At 38.3% G+C, this 17,980-nt stretch overlaps 1 protein-coding gene across 1 annotated transcript in view; it reads left to right on the top strand.

Annotated features, from left to right (window-relative positions):
- The first annotated feature begins 535 nt into the window (after positions 1-535).
- The window catches only part of PITHD1 (PITH domain containing 1), a 491,261-nt gene continuing 473,816 nt past the window's right edge, over positions 536-17,980 (top strand). The window contains exons 1-2 of the mRNA XM_044060068.1: positions 536-833; positions 9,182-9,225. Coding sequence (XP_043916003.1) covers positions 630-833; positions 9,182-9,225 — 248 coding nt within the window. The 5' untranslated portion in view covers positions 536-629. The remainder of the gene's footprint in view (positions 834-9,181; positions 9,226-17,980) is intronic.

Genomic DNA, 17,980 nt, shown 5'->3' with positions numbered 1-17,980 from the left:
GAACCAACCATAGCTCTCAACCTTCCATCTCCAAAATGAGGGACACTAGCCCTCATAATGTGGAACAAATGGGCAAAATGTGGAACACATACTAATGGCTTACTAACAACTTCAACTAGGAAGATCACATGGTGGTTAAAATATGCTGGTTTTACTTATAAAGAAGATATTTTATTAAATTAATACAATTAATTTCTATTTACCATAGGATTTCACTTAAAAATATTTAAAACTGAATGTGTGACAGACCCATTCAATGTGGAACTTCGTGGAACATACATGACTTTTTTAAGATCCCAAATGAAGTGCGTTTCAGGTACACTTGACAGGTACAGAACCAACCGCTTCTTAATTGACATGAAAAAGCATGCCCTTCCACACATATGACCAATCTGGTCTCCAATCAGATTGCTTTAAACGTGTCGTCGTTTGATATTTTACTTCCTGTTCGCTCTGACGACTTCGTTTCGTAAAATCCAATTGGCTGTTTTTGGTCAAATCCACAAACTGCTTAGCGGTAAACAATATCTTGTCACGTCACGTGAGAAGAGTTGCTGTCTTTCACTGTAGTTTTAGTGAAGTATAGTCGACGCAGTTAGTTTGCAGTTTGGGTACTGGAGATTGACAGTATGGCTGATAGACACGGTCATGGTGATGGTCATGGTATGGGTCCTTGTGAATGTGAAGCGGAGAAAGATAGTCCAGATCGCGGATTTGAGTTTGGTCTTTATAAGAAGATACATTTGGAACGACTGCAATGTCTGAACGAGAGCCACGAGGGGGCGGGCCGGTTAGTGTTTAAACCTTGGGAGCAGCGTGGGGATAAAAGCAAGGTAGTGACATTTTAGTGCAGGAGTAATATAACAGTATTGCCTTCCTTTGCTGTCCATGAGTAACTTGCTAATGAGCTGATCTGGACACAACAGCTAGACAGGGAGGAGAGCTAGTAAACGTTGTAGCTAGGTATATACCATCTAATCCATGAAATGTGTGAGAATTTTCAAGGGGCAACCGTTTGCCCAGCGCGAGATACTTGTTATCCTCTTCCAGCAGTGGCCTTTAAATTCGTACCAGAGTTAGAAGACTGTGCTATTTATTTTTAAGCAGAAGATTACTTTGGCTCGAGACGTTTGTCACTGTTGAAGTGACGCCCGGACCCATGTACAAAATTGGAGAAAGGGGTTGAGGATGGATGCATTAAGGTCTTCAGACATTATATTAAATGTTAGTAATAAGGAATCTTTGTATAGGTTTAGTTCAATTATTCGAATAATTCTTAAAGTATATACTCTAATACGTCTGATTTTACGATGGAAATCATTAAATCTGTGTGGGGTATGGCTAAATATGAAGGGGGGAGGGATCCTAGTGCTTTGCCAAATCATACCACTTGAGGGATGTGATACCAAATCAAATGCCTTGTGTCAAACACAAAAGTGAAATTTAAAGGGTATGTAGGAACCAAGTACATTTTTATGGTGTTGCATGCTGTCATATTAGCTGTCCTTTTAAAAGCTACTAATATAATTTAAACATATGTGCTCCGTTTTAAGTCCTTATTTAGAGTATGTACAATGGAAAGAGCAACATGTGAGGTAGCAGCACAGGAGAATAGTAAACTTCTGACTATAGTGTGAGGGGAAGGGATGATTGGGCAGCAGTCTTGAAGTTGATGTAAAGTTATAAGGATTTTGGCTACAACCCCTGCCAGCAAGGAACTGTGTTTGTGGCTTATTCTTTATTCACTGTGGTAACATACTGGTGAAATCAGGATGATGGACACAGAATAATCATCAGTGGAATCTGTTGTAACATTGCATCCAAAGAGCCATATTAAATTTTCTGATGTAGGACAGAGATTTCCACTTTAAGGTCACAACCTAATGTTATTGCCCTCTGGTGATAATGGAGATCACTGGACCATGCATAAATTGCATTCAGGAATGAAGATGCTAGTATTGCCTATGTCACTACAAACATCAGTTTTAACATTTGGGAATCTTTTTTTAATCCAATTAAAAAGTTAATAGAACATTGGTACTTAATGTTCATAAAATGTATAAACTCTGTCAATACAGACTGTATGCTTTGGTTATTTCCCAGAAAACTAAAAATTTCAGGAGGAAAAGGACAAAAATAGGAGGCAAAATCACGTATGTTAAGTCAACAACAGACTTTGAAATCAACACACATTTTCTGAGCTAGGACGTTTTGATGCCTGCCGTTGACTAACTGTCATTTTCTGTGGTTTACCAGAAAATCAAACATTTTATGAGGGACTGGGCAAAATATAGATAGTTCTGTAGAAATACACAGCCACAAAAATGTTTATATCAGTGTTTCAAGTGAAGGATAGCTTAACATCGCTACTGAGTTTTTAGCTTGTTTGCTGTTTTTTTCTGACAACCTTTTGTAAAATATTGTTTGTAATAAGGTTTAGCCTGTTACAGTAACAGTGAGCAGCTGTCAAAGTGTGCTGATGCTGTAACGTTCTAAGCAGTATGCAAACACACTGCTGCAGTCCAGTGTTCTCCATTATTTCCTTCCCCTGACACGCCACAAATTTAAAAATGCACAGATTGCTCCAGCTACCATCTTCATACTATTAAAATATGTATGTATCATTTTTGTGTTGATACCATCTACAACCGTGAGTCACATGCTTAATTGTGTTAAGTAAGCTTTGTAGAGATAAGTGCTATAGGTATCACTTTAGACAGTTACTAGCTCACTGCTTTTATAAATATTTCTGAGAGATCTTATGAAGTCATGTATTAAGTTAAATACAACGTATGCTGTTTGTTTTTCATTATGTTCCACCCTTTTTGAGTGCTTTTCAATACATTTTTGAAACTTTTCAGTTAAAATGGTATAATATTGTTCTTCAGCATTAAAATCCTTAATTAACACTCTGCATTCTCAGACTTTAACAGTATAACAAGGGTTATGAGGTCCTTTTTTATGCAGTGTCATTATCGTGTTAATATACGTTGTCATTCATCAGTCCTGCTTGTTGAATGGGGGGGGGGCATCGCTTCTTTTCTCTCTCTAGTCTAGGAAAACTGAAATTTGGGCATTTCGGGCACAGTGAATATGATGCCAATACCTGCAAGCATTGCAGTACGTCTTGTAGCTACTGTACATAAAAATGTATTTTGAAAATACCTCTCAATCTGCAGACACTGAAAATGGGAACAAAGGCTATAGAAAGGTAGCTACATCCATGCAAAATATGGACATCTAATTAGCATATAATTTGAATGCCAAATAGCACATCACTTGTCCCACTTCCAGTGATCTGGAATACTATCTAAAAACAGTGACAAAAATGCTGGAAAGTATGAGCACATTATCAAACAGACAATGTAAAACCCGTAGACTTTAATAAACTGTAGTGCAAAATTTGGTGATTGTTTATATTAAGACACATCAAGATGTGCTGTGGCAAGCCCTGCCCCCTGTGTGACATTAGCCAAGATTGTAATTATATTTTCATAACTTTTATTTCTCAAGAAGTGAATGTTTGTGATAAACATTGTTTATAATAAAATGACACACTGAAAAGATAAACAGCTTAATGTCCAGGTCCTGTACCTGTCGTCAAGGCTTCTTTCTTTACCAGCTAAACCCATGGAGCAGTTACTGGTATCCTCAGTTCTTCCTTCCACATCCACAAGAAAATGAAAGTCATTAAGGTGTCAGGCTGGCTCCTTCTCTTCCCCAGCTGCTGACTGAACTTGGTTCCTTGGACAGCTCACCATTTTCTCCAGGTCTTTCTAGTGTAGCACCTATAGTCGCTAAGGACTGAGAGCTAATCGTATTCTCTGTGGCTGTACAGGTGTCCTTGAGCAAGTGAGAACCACTTTTGTTTGTCTCAAGGGAAGGGGCAGGTAAAGGTCTACCACACAGACGTGAAATGGTGCCTGATCCCCAGTATAGTGTGCCTGCCTTGAGTTGATCTTTTTCCAGGTAGTCTCCCAGAAAAAGAAAACAAAAATATATGGCTTCTCCTGCATCAATGACAATGGACAGGGAAGATTTGTTAAGGAATTAATTTCTGTTTTAATTTGACAATTTTTTGTTCTGGTAGACAAAGTGAGAGTTCCCTCTCTTTCTAACTTTGGTTTTCTGCCATGGAATCAGGGATTCAAGGGAGAATGTTGTGCTTCAGGGTTGTTTTCAAAAGCTGAAGATTCTGATTCTAAGGAAAGTGTTGCTTCAGATTTCCATCCAGGAGACCTTTTTCTGAGACTTTAAAACAGATATTTCAATGGGAACAATATGAAAGTCCTATTTCCCAGCAAAAGTATTATGATTTGGTACATTTGGATATTCCTCAGCCTGCAGCTGTCCTTCCTGTTTTATCTTCTTGACAGCTTGCAGCTTACCTGACAGTCAGCCTCCTGCCCCTAAAAGTCTGATAGATTGTACAAGGTACCTCACACTCACAAATATCCATTTTAGTACCCTAAAGCAGACCCTGCAATGATTTCCGTATTCTCAGAAACTGATTCTGATAAACAGATTGTTAATGCTAATCTCATTCTCTGTGACTAGGATAGTAAAGCTTTTGACAAGTTTGCAAAGAAAGTTTATTCTTCTGCCACTGTAACAGCCAGAATTTTGAACTAACTGGCTCACATTTACTTTTTTTATTCTGAAAAGAAAAGAAGTAAAAGTTGTAATTGTTAACCTTCCCTCTTCTAAGATGAAGAAATCATTGAATACCTCTATTTTATATACTTTTCAAGTAGTCAAGCATTCTTTAAAGTGTCCTTTATGATGCTGCTGACATTATCTCCAGAGCTGTTGCATCCTGGTCATCATGAGAAAATATTCTTGGTTACATTTTCAAACTTTACCAGAGGGTGTTAAGACTGAGATTTCAAATTCTTCCCTAGACAAGGAAACTCTACTTCACCATACTACAGGATGTGATAGAACCTGTGCCTTCCTGCTATTTAGACTCTTGTTAAATATTATCCTTTTACTACATTTCATGGTAAAACTTGACTTAAAGGATGCCTGCCATCACATTCCCATTGACAAATATTTCAGACTTTACTTAAGATTTCTGACCTAGCTAACATTGTCAGTTTTATGCCTTGCCCTTTATACTATCTGCTGCCTAAGGGGTATTTACATTGTTTGGCTGCAATAATTGTTTATTGCAGAGTTCAAGGCATTCATGTTTTCCATAGATGGATAATTGTCTGATATTTGTAGATTCTTTTTCCAGTTGCCAAGGGGCCTTGGCAAGTATTCAGAGACTCCTGCTCAGTCTCTTTCTTATGAATTTAAAAGAATCATCTCTCATCCCTTCACATAGAATAATTTTCTGGGATGCTTGCTAGACTTTGCCTTGGGAAGAGCTTTACTTTCTTTAGATAAAGTAGAGATGTACCATAAGGATCTTCCTGAGTTTTTCCAATCAAAGTGTGGTATCTGCCAATGAATTTCTTGGGATCTTTGGATACGTAGCTTCCATGAGTCATATGATTCCTTTGAGTAGGCTTTACATGAGGAAAATCCAGTGGTACCTCAGGTTAGTCTGGACTGAGCATCAATACCCTTTATTTTTTCATATCCCTGTACTGGGGTATGTAGGAATGGGTTTTTCTGTTGGGTGGATCAGTTCTCTTGCAGTCCAGCATTCTTCTAAAGATCCAGAAGGATTCCCCAAAGATTGTGCTGGTGATTTCCTTTTGGTTTATGCAACAGTGGTTCTCCCTTATTTTGAAACTGGCTAAGCACAGTTACCACAAACTTTCTCAAAGACTGGATTTACTCTCATAAGACAGGGGTTAATTGATGCACCTCAGCCAAAAAACTCATCAGTTAATTGTCTGGATGATAGACTTTTGAGACTTCTTAGGCAGTTTTTTTCTTTTTCTGAGGATGTACATCAGGTACTGAAGGAGGCTGGAAAAACCCTTCTACCAGGAAAACACGTAAGTGGAAAATATTTTCTAGTTGGTCCCATTCCAAGTGTCTGGACCCCTTTTATGGCCCAGTTGTTCTGGTTCTTGGTTATTTGTACGAGTTATTGTCATCTGACTTTTCTTACGCTTCTGTCAAGATTCAGCTGTCTGCCATTTCTGCTTGTCTGCATTTGGACCCCCCCTTTCTTCCTGTCCTGAAGTAAAGCAGTTTTTGAAAGGGGGGTTTTACATATTTGTCCACCTAGAAAACAGGTGGATTCTCCTTCTTATGCCAGCTTTGTGCTTGAAAGCTAACTCTACATCCTCCTCCTCCTCCATTTGAACCAGCTCATCAGGCTGATTTTGAGGTTCTTAACATGGATGACTGTACTACTTATCGGTCTGACTTATGCCAGAGTGATATCTGAGTTACAGTCTCTGATGAGAAGACAGTCCTACCTTAGTTTTCATAAGGACAGGCTTCCTTGGAAACAAATCCTTTGTCTGTGCCTGAAGTGGTTTCCTTGACCTAATCTGTTAATCTCCCCATCATCATTCCTGAACCTAAAACAGGGAAGAAAGAATTCTTCATACCTAGATATCCACAGGCAGCTCAGAAACTACTTGGTTAGAACTCAACTTCTTCAGGAAAACTGATCAGTTGTTTGTATCCTATAAAACCAATAGAAAATGATAACTAATGCCAAAGCAGAAAATTGTGAGAATGCTGTCTCTTGCTGTTTCTTTTTGTTATTATCACCATAACAAGCCACTTCTTAGGCAGGGTTACGGCCCATTCTACTGGGGCTTTTGGTGTTTTGTATGACTTTCTGGAAAGGGGTGGACTATGCAAAGACCAATCCCCAGGGTCTTCTGGATTCCTAATCTAATTCCTCCTCTCTACATGTTTCTAACCTATGGGTAATTTAACCTAATGTCTTAGGCTACTGCAACAGTGGGCTAATGTTTAATATAGTACAGTTGTGTAAGTTAACTTACCATAACAGTAGATTATTGTTGCAGTGGCTGTACTTTCATTTCTTTGGTTTGTTATGTATTGCTAGGGTGTGGATGTATATACCCTAGCGGACATAGCTACTATTACTTTTACTTTCCCTGCATTTTCTTCTCAGTGCTATTGTTTCCTTTCTTAGGGTAAGAAAATTCTATCTGCCTTTTATATGGAGCTCTGTTCAAACTTCTGGCAGTTAAGATGCGTGGAAGGTACCCTTAAGCTTTGAAAAACTGGTTGGTTGGTCGATCATATCCTTGGCAGGATATAACCCTAATAGCCTAGGCTACTGTAACCCTGTGATCTGTTAGACATCTTATGTTATGGTAAGTTTACTTACACAGCTGTACTTTCTTCTGGTATTGGGCTACTTAGGACACAATTCTGTTTTATTATTTGGATAGATAGCTCTGAGTTCTGCATGACTGCGCATTCTGCACAACTGTGGATTCTGTTTACCTTGAGTCCTTGTCTAGAGACTACTTGTTTTCAGGCAGATCTTGAAGACTTGCACCTATATTCTTTTCTTGGGAGTAGGGTTGGAAGAATGGAAAATCTGCTTTTACCTTTTTTTTCCTAGTTGATTCTTGCATTTAGGACACAAATGTGGTGACATAATAGAAGCTGTTATAGTAAGAAACTTGTCTGACGTGTCTGGAAGATGAACTTCTGTCCTGAAGCAGGGTAATTTTCATCATGTCCTTGTCTTCTATGTTTAACCTTTCTGGTAGGTTAGAATGCTAGGGTGCCCATTGTATTTTTTTTAAATGAAGTACATTCTAAGGAATTCTACAGGGACAAGTACTTCTTGCTAGAGAGAGCTTTTTGGCTGCTGTAAGTATTTGGTAGATTCCTGGGCCATTTATGAAGAAAACTGCCACTGCTCTTCTGCTACTTGAGGACTACTATTCAGTTTTTTTGAATAACTTGCAGAGAAAAGAATATCTGAGCCATCTCTTCAGCAAGGGGCATGGAAACCACTTTTGACCAGTTCCTGAGGAGACTGAAAAGAAGGCTGTTTTTGCCCCATGTTTCAGTCTTGCAGTAAACTCTGTTACAACATTTATCTTGGTATTTGGCCTTGGAAGAGTATACTTGTTCTAGGCTTTAGGATCTTGTTTTGGTTTACCACTCTCAAAGCCTTAAGTTGAGATTGGAAGTTAATCCATATATCAAACTGGCAGTTGCTTGACTTTTTTCCCTGCTTTGGCACATTTTTAAAGTTCTTACAGTGGCCATGTTGTGCAGTGCCTGTAGTCACGGGAAGCAGAGTCTGTTTTGCATTCACCCATCCACAACCCCTTTTTCTCATATTTTGCACATAGGGTTGGTTAAGGTTGTAACCAGCGACAGTCTTCTAGAAACAAAGTATATACCACCAGTTGGCTAGCACTGACGCAGTAGTTTTTACACTACACACACACACACACACACACACACACACACACACACACACATATCTTTGGCCACTCCACCTACTTCATGTCTTTGGAATGTGGGAGGAAACCAGAGCACCTAGAGGAAACCCAAGTGAACACAGGGAGGACATGCAGACTTCATACAGAAGGCACCCCAGCTGAGAATCGGCTACAGCAAAAACCTCCTCAAAGAAGAACATCATGTGATCCCCTCCCACACACACACAGATCCAGTATGCTTCTTGAAGACTAGATCATGTGGTGCAACAAAGCATGAATAGCTTCTACTTGGTAGAAATCAGATATTTTTTTCTCTGTCCCAGTCAGAGGAGTTGAGATGAGTTGTGCTTGAGTTTTAAGGAAGTAAATAGAATGCTAATAAATTAAAGAAAAATGGACAAAATATTCAGGGGAAGAATGAAATTCAGTTGTAGAAACTGAAAATGCTATAATTTCAGATAAAATACATACTTAATTAAAATACAGAAGTAGTCAAAGTGTAATTCTGCAAGTGCATTAAATTGTAGCGAACTTAACACCATTTTAACTGAGGCATCAGCATGACTAGGCAGAAATAGTAGAGAACAAATGCTGATGGAAACTGGGAAGTAATGCCTGCTTAAAATCAAGCTTGATGTAGTACAGTTCTTTTTCTTCATGTCTCATTTTCTCAACTTTTATTCTTTATTGGAATCTGATGCATTTGCTGTGGGAATATGAATTGTCAGAATGACTGTCACATTATGATGATATTGATTGCCATTTAATTGTAAGTCTTTCTGTTGTATGTGCTGTTTTGTTTGGTGCACTCAACTTGCTTTTCTTCTTAGTTTGTAGAGAGTGATGATGATGAAGAGCTGCTATTTAATATTCCGTAAGTTCAGAGACTTTCCATTTTTTTTATTAATGAGTGCCATGATAATAGTTTTGAAATTAATTTATATTTTGCTAACCCTCTGAATCTTTTTTTTCATAGCATTCCTAATTATCACTGGACAGCATTATGTACTCCTAGTAGGAAAGACTGAAACCCTTGTACAAGTTATAGCTTCATGAGCATTTTGGAGAGCATTAATTGTGCTTGTCATGTGGATAAGGTTAAGAAAAAAATAGTCTAAAAATGTTTTCTTTTCTTAATCTTACTTTCATAGAGTCGAGTTGTAATGTGAGCACTCAGTCATCAGAAACATGCTTTTGTTATACTATGGTCATCAGAGTGATTTACCATGGTTTCCCATTTTTATTACTGTGCTTGAATGGGGAGTTTCTGTGTTTCTCCAGCTTCTGTTTATGAATGCTGGTTGCTCCTCCTTGCACTCTTCTTGATTTATATAGTGTTTGTGTTGCTTGATTGATTAAGATGAGTGAGTGTAACATTTCCAAGTTCATTATAAATTTCTCCTCCAAAGAGAAATATTTGAAGAATAAACATTAGCAGTAAATTAAAGTAAAAATAATGTATTCTCAGAAGCCACCAGAGAGTCGCTCTGTGAGCATATTGTAAATTGTAAAGCTGTACTGTTTCACCATTTTTCACTTAGGGTGGGTAGCTGAGATCTGATATCGATCTACTGGGGGAGCATATAGGACTGATGCTGATGGCATTAAGACTGGCATACAGACCTTTCCCAGGCTGGTAGCCTCACTTTCACGGTGCTCTTTTTATACATAAGACTCCATTTTGTTCCTGCTGTGAGTTGTTCTGGATGCAAGAGCAAGGTTGCTAGATTATTTTTTTAGGGTAAATTTTTTTAAATTTCTTTCTGCAGAATATTTTTTATTCTTTCCTATGCACTTGGGAGTAAAAAAAAGGAAGAAATCTTCATTCCAACTATTGGACTTCAGATTTCTTCTCGTTTATTGTCCTATGCATGCCTTGGGTCTTATCATGCAGTAATAGTTTCTGGTACTGAATGCTCCAGCTCCATGTGGCAAGCCAGCTTCTGCCACAGATAAACCCTGTAAAGTGCTTGTATTGTTTTGAAAGCAGTCTACCCAGTGTTGTATGTTCTGTCTGTCTTCACCTGATGGCTTATCGGATCGGCTCTGGCTCCTGCCCTTGCTGCCTCAATGCTTTAGATGTGGTCCTTGGCTCAGTGCTTGATTCTTCAGATTTTTCAGATAAGTGCACATTTTATTTCTGGGATTTGTGACTATTTTCTTGGTGGAATTTTTAGTAGAATCTAGAACAGAACCCGCTACGTACCCCCCACTTCAGCTCCAAAGCTTAGCTTACTCTTTTTACTTTCTGTGGTATCCCCCCCCCCCCCATTCCCGGCTTTACTTCCCCTTAACAGCTTAAAAAAAATTCTGCATAGTGGTATAGTGTCAGTCAGGTTATTTACTGAGAGTTTTTCTGGTGTTTTGTAGAATATCCTTTTGATCTTGTACTCAGTGTTTGGGGAACTCCCTTTTTTGTTCAAGGTGTGTGGGTTTTTCTCCTTTCACCATGTCCAACAAAGCTTGGGTTTTAAGAAATGTACTCTTTGCAATCATGAGATTTCCCTCTCAAGACCCAGTTCTAAGTGTGTCAACTGCTTGGGGGCTTCCCACCTGGACAAGGATAGTTATTTGTGCTTAGCCTTTGAAGCTAGGGCATTTTTGGGCATTTAGGGCATTTTTGCTTAAGGGTCTTCTAGGGGTAGCTTGGAAGACATTACTGCTACTATTAACCAAAAAATCCACAGAGAGAAGAACCAGAACCTCTGGGTAGTTTCAAACATTTAATAGAACACGATAACGAACAACAGTTACATCAAGCGCTTTCGCTTGGTCCAATACCAAGCTTTATCAAGATAAAATACACAATAATTAAATCCACTTATATGGAGCTAACAATTGAGCCTTGTGACTTAAACCATTATTAATTCTTAAAGCTGCCATTACTCTAAAAATGCAACAACATAATGGCAAGTTTGAATTTTAAAAATAAACCTTAAAAATGATTCACAATTACTTGTGTTAAACTGTTGAATAATTAAAAACTGTAAAAAACTCTTAAAAACTTGGTGAAATGTGTTAAACCAAGACACATTCTGTTCACTATACTGTCAGTGGAAGTTACACTACCATTGTGGGTGAAAAAGGTGTGTAAAATTTTGTTAATAAATAGTGCGTGGGTCAATACCCTCTCAAGGCAGACACAGGTGTACACCACATTAAGACACCTGCCTATATCCACTAAAATATATTGTGTATGCTTGCTTTGATTGCCTCATGTTTTATATATTCAACCCATCTGGTCGAAAAAATAAAGGTTTGTTCCCATCTGCGTAACACTATGTTGGCATAAAGGGAAGCGCATGGCGCACCCATCGCCACTCCCTTCTTCTGTTTGTATATTTCACCATTGAAATAAATGAAATTATTCTCTAATATTATTTCCATAAATTCAACCAGTGTGTTTATGACACCTGTACTTAAACCCGCCTCTTTGACCAGAATTTCATTAAACCAGTCCAGACCTGTGGAGTGAGGGATACTGGGAAATAACTCCACAATATCAATAGTTACCATTAATTTTTTTCATCCCGACCTCTTAATGGTAACTATTGATATTGTGGAGTTATTTCATGAAAACATAAGTCACCATAATAATTACATCTGCACTTTTTCCAACAACTCAAAACAAATTGAAGAAGTGATTTCCAATTATTGGCCAGTCTTGACAGTTCACGAGGAATTAAAAAAGTTAGTTCCAGAGCACCCTAAGTTGATTAGACGTAGGGACGTCAACATGAAAGAGTTATTTGAGGGGAAGCAGCCACCTAGAACAATGAGCAAGTGTTCCAGGAGATGCACATACAAATGTGGGATGTGTAAACAGTGTACAGCCATCATAAATAAAGGATCATTGTACATTCCATCAAGGAAATTTCATTTCCAATTAAATTGTTATACCAATTGTGGCACGAAAGGGGTGGTATATCTGGGTTTCTGCACCAAGTGTTATAGTTTCTACATAGGTAAGACGGAAAGAACTTTGAGAAAGAGAATTTACGAACACCTTTATGATGTCTCTAGAAAGAAGGATTCGAATGCCTTCTATAAACATTCCATTGTATGCCTGGAAATGGAATTGAGATTCATTGTTCTCGAACAAATACTGGTAGATGATAGGGGAGGAGACTGGGAGACTAGACTGGAATACAAAGAGCTCCTTTGGCAACTTAAGTTAGATGCTGGTAGGTGTCCAGGTTTGAATGACAACATCAACATAAGTAGTGTTTTGAAGTTGAGGATGGCTAGATTTATAAGCATGAGGCAATCAAAGCAAGCATACACAATATATTTTAGTGGATATAGGCACGTGTCTTAATGTGGTGTACACCTGTGTCTGCCTTGAGAGGGTATTGACCCATGCACTATTTATTAACAAAATTTTACACACCTTTTTCACCCACAATGGTAGTGTAACTTCCACTGACAGTATAGTGAACAGAATGTGTCTTGGTTGAGTCAGCATTTTAACATTTTTTAACACATTTCACCAAGTTTTTAAGAGTTTTTTACAGTTTTTAATTATTCAGCAGTTTGACACAAGTAATTGTGAATCATTTTTAAGGTTTATTTTTAAAATTAAAACTTGCCATTATGTTGTTGCATTTTTAGAGTAATGGCAGCTTTAAGAATTAATAATGGTTTAAGTCACAAGGCTCAATTGTTAGCTCCATATAAGTGGATTTAATTATTGTGTATTTTATCTTGATAAAGCTTGGTATTGGACCAAGCGAAAGCGCTTGATGTAACTGTTGTTCGTTATCGTGTTCTATTAAATTTTTGAAACTACCCTGAGGTTCTGGTTCTTCTCTCTGTGGATTTTTTGGTTAATAGTTTATTGGACTGTTTTGCCCGTTTTGCATTACTGCTACTGTACTAGACCCTTAGGTCTGGCATAGAATCTTCCAAAATCTTTGGATCTCACTCTCTTCAGAGCCCATTAGGATTATGTCACCTGCTTTTATTGTGGAAACAAGGTTTTCACTGGAGCTGGTCAGTCCCACTCCAATCCCATCCCCCTTCTCACGGAAGAAGTCATTTCACTAGTCCTCAAGGTCTCCATCAATGGCTTTTTCCATAAGGTCTGTGTGGTCTTCAAGGAGTTTGTCTGAGGCAGATGTGGACAGCATGAAGAGGAACTTTTTAAGGACCCAGATTCCGTTGGAGTTCCTGCTTGCACCTCCTGCTGTTGGAGGGCTGGAGGCTGTCCCTACAATTCTGCTCCTAGTTTCCCCTTCAGTGATCTGACATTGAGGTCCATTGTCATTGGATCCAAGTGTTTTCCTGGGAACTTCTTATGTCAGGGCCAGTAGCATGGGCATCTTCGGCTGAGATAGTGTCTCTTACCCATTTGACTGCTATAGAGTCTGATCTCAAAGGGTCCTTGAGCCAGGGGGTCAGAATTGACTCCAACACTCTCTGATTCTTTTTTCCTGTTGGTACTTTAACTTTTGACAGCTCAGCTCTGGTGTCTGACTTGGAGCCGAGCCATATCAGGTCTCGGGACATATCTTTGCTGGGTTCTTCGAATCCCACAGGGCTGATTTTGGGTCTGGTTTTTGGTTTTGGCTTTTGAAGCCTTTGAAAGAGTTCTGTCAAAATCTTGAGACGAGGAAACTCTCCCATTGGTTGGAACAACCCTGACCTCTATCAAAGATATCCTCTTGCTTCCACTTGACAGCCGACTTCGAGAGGTCTTCAGACAGTTCAAGTTGTGGACTCCCCAGTTTGCTGCTGAGTGCCTGCAGCTTCCTGCTGAAAAAAAGTACATTAAGAAGCCTGCTTATAAAAGGAGGCATTTGGATTCCCTTCAGGAGTCCCTCACTGAGGATACTGATTTCGCGGAAGGGAAGGGTTCCCCTAGATCTCACCTTTAGATACATTTTTTAACAAGAAACATCCTTATTGAATTATCATTATGACATAGGCATTCATACATTTATATAAATGAAAACAAACACTATTGACATATTTTCACTTGCAAACATTATACATTACATGTAATCTTATATACAGTAATTGTCCATCTAACATTCATAGCTTATGCAATTTCTGCTTTCCCTTAAAACTCATTCCTCCTGAAAAGCATTATTCTGCATGGCACACAATTCCCATTTTTTCTATGTAATTTGCTCCTACCCTTTTCTAAACATCCCGCTTCCAATTCTGTTATCTCTGTTACTATATTCATTGCTTCAAGTATGGGTGGTTTAGACCTTGATTTCCATTTTCTCGTAATTGCTTTTTTGGCAGCCACCAGAATTAAACTCAGCAGGACCTTACTATGTCTAGGCAATTCTGATTCTGTATTACAGATCAAAAAATAATTTCCTTAGTTACATTAATTGGCTCACCCAGTATTTCTGACAGAGTAGTCTGCAGGGAATTAAAGTCTTCCAGCTCATTACACTTACAAAAATATGTTCCCAATTTACCTGTTTCTTCCCCATTACACCTCCAACATTTCCAATTTATCTGAGGAAAAGTTCTTTGAAGTGAGTCTGCTTCAGGTATAAATATACCTATAGAAATGCCTACAAAGATGCTACATCTTCTAGACTTTATTGCATATTTGGGAGCCATACATATAGCCTCCATTTTTTTTGTGAATTGCTTATCCAGTTACCATTCCCAAACCTTTATAACTTGCACTGATTGATACCTATATTTATTTTGCCATATTTTATATGCCCTACTAATTATCCCTTTTTAACATCGGCTTCTGTTTTAGATTCTACTAAAAACTCCACCGGTGCTGGTCTCTCACTTGGGATCCCCCTGTTCCTTTCTCTCTGTACTGATATCAGTTATTGATAGGGGAGGCAATCTCTAGTCTGCAGTTCAAAAGTATTGGTCTCTTTCCATTCTATTACCTTTCCCTCTCTAATTATTTGCTCCCAATACCTTGGCTCCTTTGCTAAGTTTCTCCAGTAAGTTCTAGCCCCCTCTTGCCTATTCTCTGTATCCCTACTTGCAGTCATTCCTATTGGCAGAATCTCCTTTCTCCATTCCCATATTGGTTTCATTATTGGAATACTTTTTGCTACTTTACGAATATAAAATTCTGTGTCATTATTGTTATTTTCCTTAAGGATCTGCATCCAAAATCACAGTCTGTCCTTATTTCTTGAGTCCCCCCTCCACCGTTTCATCACCATCCCTTTCCCCTTAGAATCTATGTATAAGAGCCTTAACTGTGTAGTTCTGAAATGCTCCTTTTGAACCTTGTTCTATTGGAAGGATCAGCTTATCCCACTTGACCCTTGCCCTCGTCCCCTCCCAGATAAAATCCTTCAGCTTTTTATTAATTAGTATCCTGAATTTCTCCTCTGGTTGATAAAATGTGCCTGATCGATGCTTAAAACTTAAGGGATTAAAAAAAATTTCACTGCTTTTATCTTGCTGTCCATACCCATAAAACAGAGCTTCCAGTTTCTCAGTTTTTGTATTATCTTTTGTTTAGTCTCTTCCCACATATCCTTTGCTGCCATAACAGAATCCTTTTTAACCTATATTTCTAAGTGTCCCCATAAATATGGGTATTGCTGAACCAATTCATGTGTGAGTACATAGTTTACAGCTATTGCCTTTGTTTTATCTTAATTTTTCAGAATGTTCCACAGCACTGAAATAGCTTTTTCTGGTTTTATTATCTGCAAATAAAGCCAACTTTTTTGATTAATGTACCAATTATATCCTTGAATTTCTGAGTCCCTTATTTTCTTGGCCAGTGGCTCTAAATATAACGCAAATAACAAAGGGGAAAGAGGACACCCCTGCCTGGTTCCTCTGTTCAAGCTGAACTTAGAGAGGAACCCCACACATAACGCTTTACTTTTTGCCTAAGATACGTAGTGTATCATCTTAATTAACCTTATTGTTGTGTCAGGGAATGCAAATGCTTCCAATGCCCTACTCATAAAAATCTCAGTTTACTCTATCAAATGGTTTCTCTACATCAAAACCCAACAACAGCTGTAGTATTTTCTTAAATTCTGCTTCCCTATGGGTCATCATTGTTCTATTCTTCTTTTTTTGGCTTTTCCCAGATCACATGTCCGCTCACGATTGGCAGTGGAGTTTTATGGTGTCGAGTTGCCAGCCTGGCACCCAGGTCATTATTGTTCTATTAATGTTGGCAAATTGCCTCCTCTCCACAAAACCACATTGATCCAGGCATTACATTAGTCATTATTTTAGACATTATAGACATAAACACTTTATAATCATGGTTAGAGTCAAAATTGGCCTATATGAAGTTGGATCTGATGGGTCTTTACAATCTTTAGGTATTATAGCAACCACAGCTCTCTTCCAGGAAGTTAGTGCTTTTCCTTCGTTTAATATACTGTTAAACAAAACCTTCTAGGTCTTTATCACTTTCTTTCCTCCTAGCTTCCAAACTTCCACAAGAATGCCATCTGCTCCTGGAGACTTTCCTGTAGATTGGTTATACATCGCCATTTTTATCTCCTATCCTTTCAGTAGTTGAGATTCATCTACCTCTAATCTTGTCATATTTAATTCTTCCTTAAACATTTCCATTTGTGCTTTTTCTTGATTTTCACATTTCCCTGCTTTATACAGATGTTCATTACATTTCTGAAATATTTCTAATATCTCTGTAGGATCACTGGTAATTTTCCTTGTTATAGGCTCCCTAAGCCTTGTAACAACCCTTTCCTACTTTCTGTTGCATGAGCTGCTGCGCCAAAAGCTTTTGTGCTCTGGAGATCTCATTAAAAAATAGTTGCTTAACAGTAATCTTTCTAAACTCTTGCATACTATTTGAGTAGTCCTCTATTTTCTCTTTAGCACTCTGCAGTTGCGCATCTTGTTCTGTGAGATTCTCCCTATTTTTCAATACTTTAGCCTTTTTAAGTCCCACTAAATTCTTGTTACTTCTTAACCATCTCTCTTTTTCTTTTATTTCTGCCCTGTTTTGAAACTCTGCTTTCATTTTATCCCACTCTTTAACCATTTTTGTGTCTTTCGGCTTTTCCCGGTTAGGGGTGGCCACAGCGGAACTCCGGTCCGCTAATGATTGGCAGTAGATTTTTACGTGCTGGCTTGCCGGGCGTAACGCACAACCTTCAACAAAGCAAAAAAAATCCTGGAAGAACACCGCTGGATGCCACAGAATAGTAGAATAAAAACTTTAATATAAAAGAAGTACAAAAACAGATGAGCGCTTTCGGGTGGTGACCCTTCATCAGATGAAAAACAAACATCAAAGCACACAATTTAAACATACAATCTTCCAATCAGCAACTAGTAAAACACCCGTCTTTTTTTTAGGGTGGGTTTCACTGGGATGACATCATTAAGACCAGGCCCCCTATGGGCCATGAGTTCTATAATCCATTTAGACTCCATTAATTCAGTAAGTTGTTTGATGTCACCTCCCCTTCTCCCCAAACTAACATTGACTATTGCCCTAAAACTAAAGCTATGTGTGGGATTATCTAGAATATGTCTAAATAATGCATTATGTTGATCATTGTTCCTAATGGCAGATAAATTGTGGTTCCTGCCCGAGCTTTTATGTGGGTAAAACCAACAATATGTTTAAAATTAGAATCTTACAGCACTTATCTGCCATTAGGACAAGTGCTACTTAGAGAGTGTAA

The sequence above is a fragment of the Protopterus annectens genome, chromosome 1.part2 (genome assembly GCF_019279795.1).
Source record: "Protopterus annectens isolate FY-2018-M chromosome 1.part2, PAN1.0, whole genome shotgun sequence".
Classification (NCBI taxonomy): domain Eukaryota; kingdom Metazoa; phylum Chordata; order Ceratodontiformes; family Protopteridae; genus Protopterus; species Protopterus annectens.
This window is presented reverse-complemented; position numbering and strand designations above follow the sequence as displayed.